Raw genomic sequence first — 10,396 nt, 5'->3', positions numbered from 1 at the left:
TATCATTCCTGGTGGTTGTTCTACAATACTTTGCTGTCCTGAAGCTTCTCTTTGGGCAATCCAAGCTTGAGCCAAAGCAGCCCAGTCAATCTGGCCTAATGTAGATTAACAGAGCAAAATTTAAGATTCAGAATATAGGAGCAAAACAACAGAGACATTATCATATAAGCTTCCTTGTTAATCATCTCAGATATCCCTTAATACTTCTTGCTGTGTGCAATCAAGGTGGAATGTATTCAAAGCTGACCCTCACATAGGAGGAGAAAGCACATCTTTTTTTCTTGCAGAGCTACTGGTGGATTTAAACCAAATGCCGTTGAGTTGGCAGTGCAACTCCTTACCCACTAAGCTACCAGATCTTCCAAAGTTTCTATCATCAGAATAACCAATACACTAAGGCAAAGAAGGGTAAAAGATATCTGAAATATCACAGCATTATTATGTCTAAAGGATATTTAGAAAAGAACTCATATTGAGGATAGAAAAGAGTATAAACTACTTAAGGTTTTTTCATAAAATGTACTCCACAAAAAGGATTTAACCTATTTTAGTATTAACTCACAAGTAACATATTCCCTATAATCCACCAGCTACTCTAATAGAACAAAGATGGACAATCTCCTATGCAATTTGCTGCTTCTGAAAACCCCCTGGAGGATCACGCAACAGTCAGTTGTGACAACAACAATAGCATACCTTAACTGAGTTTAAAAAAAAAACAACCCAACAACTTACTTTCTTTTTAAACCACTGAAAAAATAAACTATGACATTTACTTCTTTCTTACTTATGTACTATATTCATCTTCCCAAGCTAACATTCAATTCAAGCCTATATTCCTTCTGGATCAATGTCAATAGCTATCCCTGCCACTCCTCAGTTGCCCTTAGCCTTAGTTCCTTCTCTAGCTATTACAGTTTCCTTAACAGCATCTTTAAGTCAAAATTCTTTGACTCTGTTATCTTTAAGGCTCTCTTTTCCATTAATAAGTATATTTATTTCACAACCTAACAAATATTATTATTATTAAAAAACCACAAAGTAGGATGATTTTTCACATCTTAGTAAATATTAAAGAGGTATTCTCCAATACTTTGGAAGAAACAGAAATCGGCATAACTCATATAGAATTAAATCTGGAAATGTATAGTAAATACTTTTCAGATGTGTAAATGTGATCTAGCAAACTCTAAGAAATTAATAGAAGACTGTGCTAAATGTTTCAGAGTAAAAAAGCTATAAATATTCACACATCCAAAAGTGACTCTCAATTTGTTAAATTACAGAATATTCTACTGTGGCTAATCCTTCTATGAAACACACACTTTCTTTGCCTTAAAACCAGAACTGTTCATCACCTAAATAATATTCTTAAATATCCTGATCAAATTCTGTAACAAAATACTGGCCAAAAAGGGGGAAACACTGATCAGAATTTAAAAAACTAATGGACTCTAAACTTTCTGGACCCATGAAGGATGGAGGAACCCTACAATAAGATAATCTTTAAACCTTAAACAAAAATCTCCCCTAAAATCTTAAAACCAATCATTCAGCTGAACTAGAAATGTTTTATCTTTTAAGACCTATGAAATCAAATTAACAACAGCAATTTTAAAGATTAGATAGGAAGCTTAGGAGTATTTATATTAATAGAGGAGTTAACAACTGAAAAAGGATGGTGAGAATAGATGGATAACTTAAAGAACATAATCTGTACTACTAAATTTCACACATTGGAAACAAGTGAATTAAGTGTGTGTTTTGTTGTTACAGTACATTCTACAAAAGAAAACTATATAGCTGTTTTAAAAAAGTATCAAAATCAAAACTCAATTGTTGCCTTGGAGTCAGAACCAACTAGCTGACCATCCAGTGAGTTTTCAGAGGCTATAAATCACAGGAAAGGAGACTCTTCATCTTTCTCCTTGAGAGCAACTGATTTGAACCATCTGTCTTTGGGTTGGCAGTACAACTCTTTAATGACTAAGCCACTAAAGTTCTTCAAAGTGTATCATCAGATTAACCAATACAATGTAAAGGCAGAGTTGGGTAAGAGGTAAGAGATAAAATAAGATTTGCAATGAATTAGCAAATATCAATGCTAAATGATAAATATATTCTTTATACCTTTGTATGACAAACATTCCATAACAAAAAAAAAATTTTAAAATAACATAGCATACCATACATTTGATTACGATCTATACAGAACTGAAGCCTGAATCATTAGAAAATTCAGAATTAACAAGATCAGGTATGCACTTTTAACACAGGCAGGAAAAATGCATCAGCATACACTGGAAAAGTTATTTTTCTTTATAGAACTAAGGAGCAAGTTAGGAAATAGAAGAACTTCATAAAATCGCCTGCCCTGTGAAGTAGTCTTGCAAAAGCAAAACCATTCTCTACTAAATACCAAGAGATAAAACTATTCATGAGAAATGATAAAATTCTGCCCATAAAATTAACCAATAAAACAACTACAAATCCATTCTCATGGAATTGATTACTATCATAGTGTCCCTAGAGGACACAGCAGAATTGCCTCATAGGGTTCTCAAGCCTGTAAATCTTTAAGGGAACAGACTACTACATTTTTATCTCACATAAAGCAATCCTAATTCTAGCTCCTCTAATATTATCCTTCCCCCCATCACAATATCCCACCCCCACAACTAAATTTGTTTCCTTACTTGGATCCTGTTGGTGCTGGAATGACTGCATCCATTGTTGCTGGTTCAAGGGCCACTGCTGCCAAGGTTGTCCTCCTCCTTGATCCCACATTCTGACTCTTTAATTATACTCTATTTTCTACCTTCAACAAATTAAATTAAGTTAAAAAATTAGAGGGAAAGCTCTTTTAAAACTTCACACATACATAAAAAAAAACATTATATATTGAGGAAACTCAGGAGGCCTAGTGTTAGAAGCTGAGCTGCAATCCAAAAAAATGTATATTTCTGTAATCGGAACAAACAAATCTGTCCTAGAGATAGTGAATGAAACCAGGCTGCTCCTTGGAAGTTGGAGAAGAACATCATGCTTCGAAGGTTGGAGGGACAATGCAGGAGAAAACGACCCTGAATGAGATGGACTAACACAGAGACTGGGATAATACAGGCAGGTGTGTCGGAGACAGTGAGATTGGCTCAGGATAGGACAGGGTTCAGAAGTATTGTACACAGGGTCGCTCTGAGTCACAGGACTTGATGGCACATAACAACAAAGATACAGTGTAGAGGTATAAGCTTCTCCAAAATAGGGTGGAATTTTTCCTTCCATTATTAATTTTATAATGTGAAATTATTTTATGACTATAAAACTAGAGATACACCAGAAATGAGAAGGCAAAGCTTTCAAACAAGTTTTTTCCAAAGTATCTTTCATTGACTAGAACAATATAAAAGAATGTTACATTAGGGATTATCACCTATGATAAGGAAAACAAAGAATAATCACCCTTCAAAAGACTATCATATTCTGAAGGTACACAGTTCAAACCCACTAGCTGCCAGGAGGGAGGAGATGGGCAATCTCTTCTCAAGAGATTTACTAAAAACTTGCTGGAGGGTTCTGACACAAGGATACAAAAAACCATTATTATTAGCTTAAAGAGCTCTGGTGACTAATGGTAAGGAGCTGCGCTGAAAACCCAAAGGCAGGACGAGGTTCTAATCTATCAGCTGTTCACAGGAGAAAGCTGATCCATCTTTTCCCACACAACTGACAGCCTCTGAAAACACACAGGAGGGTTTCTTATGAGTTGGTTCCAATATGATGGCACATACAACAATATTAACTGAGGGAAACTGGTGACATATTAATGTGCTAGCCTGCTAAACAAAAAACTGGAAGTTCAAATCCATCAGTCACTCTAGGGGGAAAAGTTGCTATGTATCTTAATGTTTGTAGTATAGGAAGTATTCATTAAATATTTATTGATTCCTTTAAAAAAACAAACAAACCAGATTATGAAGTCTCTGGTAAAAATTTAGTCTTGGAAACTCAATGGAAGATTGATAGGAGTCAGAACTCAATCAACCACAGCAGGTTATTATTAGCTTTTGCTAATAATAATAATAATTAGCTTTTTGCTGTTGCTGTGTACCACAGATGTCAAAACCAAGCCATAACTGACCCTATAGCGTGTTTTCAGAGGCAGTAAATCGCACGGGAGATTTCCCATCCTACTCCTGTGGAACAGCTGGTGGCCTCAAACCATGTGCCTTTGGGATTGCAGTGCAGCTTCTTACCTGTAGGCCACCAGAGTTCCCTATTATTAGCTTTATATAAAACAAGTAACACACATTATTTTAAATTATTTTATTAATGCATAGAAATTAGCATCAGCAGGAAGGCAACAATGTGTCAATCCTTGAAATGGCTTACTCTACCTCCCATTCTACCAGAAGCTTTTAAAAATGGATAGCAAAGTTTATTTTTTCCCCTCCCCTCATAAACTATGTATTATCTTGCACATACATCAAATAAAATAAACGTAAATCCATTACAGAGTTGACTCAAAACTAAAGCTGACCCAGCAGGGCATTGTCCCACAGAGTTTCCAAACCTTTATCTTTGCATAAACAGAATGCTACATTTTTCTCCTATGCAGTAGCTGAAGATTTGAACCAAGAACTTTTAGTTAGGAGAATAAGGCTTGAACAAGCTTTAATCTAATTCAACAGAACCCATTCTTATCTTTTGCAAAAAAATCCCAAACTCATTGCTCTCAGGTCAACTACAATAATTGGGTTTTTGAGGTTATAAATGTTTATGATATGAGAATGCTGATCTTTTCACAGAAGAAGGATACGGGTTGACAATCTCTTCCTGAACAAGTGACTGCCTCTGAAAATCGCTATGGGTCCGCTCCTACTCGAAGGTATTCAACATGAAGAAGCCACCAAGTATACAACTTGACAGTACATAATACTGCATAATGAATGATCTTCTTCCTACAGAGCGGCTAGCTGGTGGATTCAAACCTTGTTTGTGGATTCAAAACTTGTTGGTGGTTGTTAAGTGCCAGAGTGTGAACTGACCCACAGCTGACCCTCCAGCAGGTTTTCAGTGGCAGTAAATCACACAGAAGACGACTGCCCATCCTCCCGTGGAGCAGCTGGTGGATTCAAAGTGTGCCTTTGGGATTGTAGCAGAGCTTCATACCACTAGAAGACCAATAACGCATGAACTGTGCCACCACAGCTCCTTACGAAATGGGGGGGGGAAAAAAACCAAAACAACTAATGAGTTCCAGCTCCTCCTTTTTCTGTTAACTTTTAAATGTTAAAGGGGGGGGAGGGGATTGTTGACCTGCATTTATGAGACCAAAAGCTCACATAAAGCAGTTTGCTATGTTTTCCAAAGTTATTAGGGTGTTATGAGTTCAATTAAGATGGGCTACAGGTAGCTAGGCAAGGCTATTCCTTGAAAAGGGACATCATGCTTAGACAGATGGAGGGTCAACAAAGGAGAAAAAAACGTCAAATGAAATGAACTGATGCTGTAACTTCAGCAACAGGATCTTGTCTGAGAGACAAAGAGAATGGAACAGGCTAGGGCAGGTTTCAGAATGGCTGTTCCTAGTATTGTTATGAGTCATACTGGAACTCAATGGCACCTATCAACAAGAAGAAAGCTTTAAATACAACCTAAAGTGTACTTGATAAAACTAATGATGAAAATAACATACATTGTCATTTCCACTATATTTACTTTCCCAGAAATCAGAAGAGTTTTCTTCTTAATTACTCCTTACGAACAAATTTGGGAAAATCAGCTACTCTTTTTTAACACTTGGTTTTTGTCATTTGTAAAAGAGGAGAAATTATAAATGTCTACCTCAGCGCAGAAAGATAAAGTATTACAATGAAATGTGCAAGGAGCTCGAGTCAGAAAATCACAAGGGCTGAACTCACCCAGCATTTCTTAAGCTGAAGAAATTGACAAAGAAATTCAAACCTCAAGTTGCAACACTTAAGGATATTTTAAGGATACCTAAATGATCCAGGAAGCATTAAAAGATGGAAAGAGTACAGAGTCATTGCACCAAAAGGAATTGGTACACACAGAAGAATTTCATGAAACAACATATGAGCAAGAACCTGTGGTGATGAAGGAGGAAGTTCAAGCAGCTCTGAAAGAATTGGCAAAAATCAAGGCCCCAGGAATTGATGGCATACCGACTGACATATTTCAACAAACAGATACTGCCCTGGATGTGCTCACCAAGTTGTGCCAAGAAATCTGGAGGACAAAACCTCCTGGCCTACTGACTGGAAGAGATCTGTATTTGTTCCCATTCCAAAAGGTGATTCCTCAGAGTGTGGAAATTATCAAACAGTATCATTGATATCACATGCAAGCAAGATTCTGCTGAAGATTATCCAAAAACGATTGGAACAGCACATCAACAGAGAACTGCCTGAAGTGCAGGCTAGATTTAGAAGAGGCCATAGCTCTAGGGATATTATAGCTACTGTCAGTTGGATCTTGGCTGAAAGCAGAGAGTAACAGAGGAATGTCTATTTGTGTTTCATTAACTATGCAAAGCCATTTGACGGTGTAGATCACAACAAACTGTGGCTGACTCTGAGAAGAATGGGAATCCCAGAACACTTGATTATGTTTATGTGAAACTTACACTTGGACGAGGCAGTCATCAGAACAGAACAAGGAACCAGCTTGGTTCAAAAATGGATAGGGTGTGCATCAAGGATGTGTCCTATCTCCACATCTTTTCAATCTATATGTAGAACAGATTCTCTGGGAGGCTGGGCTCTATGAGGTGAAATGTGGCATCAGGATTGGAAGTAGACCCATCAACAACCTGTATTATGCATATGACGCAACCCTACTTGCTGAAGGTGGACCTGAAACACTTGCTGTGGCGAGTGACGCACTGCAGCCTTCAATATGGACTGAAGTTCAACACCAAGAAAGCAAAGATTAAAAAGAAAACAAAGATTCTCACCACTGAACTGACTGACAGCATCATGATAGATGGTGAAGAGATTGAAATTACTGACAATTTCCGTTTGCCTGGCTCTACAATCAACACTCTTGGTACCAGCAGCCAGGAAATTAAAAGAAGAATTGCACTGGGAAAAGTCTGCAGAGACCTCTCCAAGGAGAGGAGCAACAATGTCAGTCTGGAGACTAAGGTGCACCAGATACAGGCCATGGTCTTTACCATCACTTGCTATGCATCAGAGAGCTGGACAATGACTAGGGATGAGAGAAGGAGAGTTGATGCCTTTGAGCTTTGGTGCTGGAGAGGAGTACTGAATATATCATGGACTGTTAGGAGAATAAACAAGTTCGTCCTGAAAAGGGTGAAGTCAGGCTGCTCCTTGGAGGCAAGAATTCTGAAGCTCCATCTGACATACTTTGGACATGTTGCAAGGCAGGATTAGATTTGCTGTTTATAGTGTTGCTATGAATTGCACTCTACTCAATGACACCTAACCACAGTAACAACTGAAATGTTAGTAGCCAATACCTGGGAGGGTAGAGGGAAAGTGCAGGAGAGGAAGACCCTTGATGAGATTAATTGATTCTGTCACTGGAGTAATGGGGATAGGTGTGTCGGAGAGTGTAAGATTGGCAAGGGATAGAGCAGGGTTAGAGCTGTTAATAGGGTCACTATGAGCTGCAGGCGACGACTCAACGGCACACAACAACAACACAACAACCACCTCATATGGTTACAGGGAGCTTTGGTAGTTGAGTAGGTTGTGGAATTGCGAAATCTAGGGCAGGTAGTTCAAATCCACCAGTTGCTCTGAAGAACAAAGATAAGCAATCTCCTACAGTGCAATTCTTGCCTTTGGAGAATCAACTCTGGGTTGACTCTGACTCAACAGTATGCTATCACTACAATATATTTTATAATTAGGAAATATGCTTGCTTGTTTATCAGCTTAGTTAAGGAAAAACCTTTACGGAATTTATTATTTAACAGTTATATTTTGTAAGTTAAAAAAAATCTGTGTTTGGTAAACAGGTAGATAAAATGAAATAGGATAAATAAATCATTGACTCATAACAACTAATTCACTGCTATCAATTCCAATACACAGCAAGCCCTAGAGGACAGAGACAGTATTTCTGACTGTAAATCTTTACAGAAGCAAATGACACCTTTCTCCCAGAGCAGCTGCATCACTAAAAGCTCTTTATTGAACCATCCAGTTGACTAATTATGATAGTTACCTGTAGTTCAATCAGTTATAATTAATGGTGACCCCTTACGTGTAGAGTAAAATTGTCTCACAAGGTTCCTCAAGTTGGTAGGAACTGACAAACTATCATTTAGTAGTTAGGCTCTTTGCCCTAGCAATGGATCACAATTCAGCTAGTAAAAAGAGTATGTTATTTTAAAAAGAGTATAGTGTTTTACATATTGGTATGTACTAATGTGCAAATTGTATTAAGTGGAAAAAACTTTATCTTAATTATACCATTTTCCAGGACAGAGCAGAGTTTAGGGCTGTTGTACATAGGGTCGCTATGAGTTGCAAGCGACTCAACGGCACATAACAACAACAGCATACCATTTTCACCACATGCCTGTCAGTTTAAAGCTTTCCTCTTAGCAATGCAATTATGTACAGAAAATTCCTGAATTTTAAAAACATAGGTGTCTTAAAATGGTAAATCTTGGGAAAAGCAGCAAATGTGCGTTTGGAAGGCGGGGGGTTGGGGAGGTGGGGGGAGAGTCTAGCACCAAAAAGAGAACACTCAATTTGGAGTTATCCTAAGTTTTTGTGAAATGAGACAGATTTTAGGGGAAAAGTGGAAATAAAACTAGGATTACCAAAATACCCTTTGTATATATCTTCCATCTAATAAATGTCTGACTGTGACTGTTAACAGCTTCAGTTTGCTTGGCTCCAAAATCAACAACCAGCAGCCAGGAAATCAAAGATGAATTGCACTGGGTAAGTCTGCTGTTAGGGATCTCTTCAGAGTACTTGAAGAGCAACAATGTCAGTCTGGAGACTAAGGTGCACCTGACCCAGGCCATGGTCTTTGCAAGTACATGTTCTGCACCAGAAAGCTGGACAATGACTAGGGATGACAGAAGGAGAATTGATGCCTTTGAACAGTGGTACTGGAGAAGAGTACTGAATATACTATGGACTGCTAGGAGAAAAAACAGGTTTGTCCTGGAGAGGCTGCTCCTTGGAAGCAAGGATTCTGAAGCTTCGTCTGACATACTTTGGGCATGTTGCAAGGAGGGACCAGTCCTTGGAGAGGGACATTATGCATGCTTGGGAATGTGGAGGGACAGCACAAGAGAGAAAGACCCTCGATGAGATGGATTCACTGAGTGATTGGGGTAATGGAGGTACGTATGTCAGAGACAATAAGGTTGACTCAGCAGACATACTGCACTGGCAAAGTCTGCAGTCAGGGAACTCTCTATATTACTGAGGAGCAGTGATGTCAGTTTAAGAGCTAAGATGCACCTGATTCAGGCCATGATTATTTTAGTTATATGCTATGCATTTGAGAGCAGGACAATGAATAAGGATGACAGAAGAAATGACTGATGCCTTTGAGCTGTTGTGCTGGAAAAGAGTACTGAATATCCCATGGATTGTTAAAAGAACAAACAGATATGCCTTAGGAAAGGTGCAGCCAGAGTGCTCCTTGAAGGCAAGACAATAAAGCTTCATCTCACATACTCTGGACATATTGTTAGGAGAGGCTATTCCCAGGAAAGGAACAATATGCTTGGAAAGGTGGAGGGACAGTGAAAGAGAAAGACCCTCAACCAGGTGGGTTGACAGAGTAACTGCAGCAATGGGCTCGAGTGTGTCAAGACACTGTGAGGATGGCACAGGATAGGACAAGATTCAGATTTGCTGTTCATAGTGTTGCTATGACTTGTACTCAACTCAATGACATCTAACCACAGTAACAACTGAAATATTAGTAGCCAAGGTTTCTATCAGATCACAAAACAAACCTAACCACCATGACTAAAAAAGAGAACATCATTTATTTTATTCTTTTTAAGGTTACTTTAAGATTTTTAAACTACTTATTTAAACAATCTTTAATAAAATGAAATGGCTAAGAATTTTATCATTTCTTTTAAAGTTTTAAAGATTAACTGCAAAATGAAAGAGGTAACAGAAACGCCATCTACCCTTTGAAAGAAATGCTGGACTGTACTGCACATTAACCATAAAGTTTTGAGAACACAAAATGCAAAAATCAACTTCACTCCTGGCATTTCAGACCACAAAAATCAGATGACTGACCTCAAAATAAAAAAAGTTAATTTGTCAGAATACAATTACTTAGAAATAGCACCACTGAAGTTAAGATTGTTGTTATTGTTGCTGTTATGTGCCATCGAGTCACTTGTGACTCATAG

General features: G+C 38.0%; 1 protein-coding gene across 1 annotated transcript in view; it reads right to left on the bottom strand.

The window, feature by feature from the left end:
- The window catches only part of PNISR (PNN-interacting serine/arginine-rich protein), a 33,378-nt gene extending 30,591 nt beyond the window's left edge, over window positions 1-2,787 (bottom strand). Inside the window, exons 1-2 of the mRNA XM_006881237.1 lie at window positions 2,697-2,787; window positions 1-95 (exon numbers count right to left, since the gene is read on the bottom strand). Coding sequence (XP_006881299.1) covers window positions 1-95; window positions 2,697-2,787 — 186 coding nt within the window. The remainder of the gene's footprint in view (window positions 96-2,696) is intronic.
- Window positions 2,788-10,396: the final 7,609 nt, after the last annotated feature.

The sequence above is a fragment of the Elephantulus edwardii genome, unplaced genomic scaffold, assembly GCF_000299155.1.
Source record: "Elephantulus edwardii isolate Elephantulus edwardi_28Jun2011 unplaced genomic scaffold, EleEdw1.0 scaffold00013, whole genome shotgun sequence".
NCBI lineage: Eukaryota > Metazoa > Chordata > Mammalia > Macroscelidea > Macroscelididae > Elephantulus > Elephantulus edwardii.
Note: the sequence above shows the minus strand (reverse complement) of the source record. Positions and strands in the feature narration are given on the sequence as shown.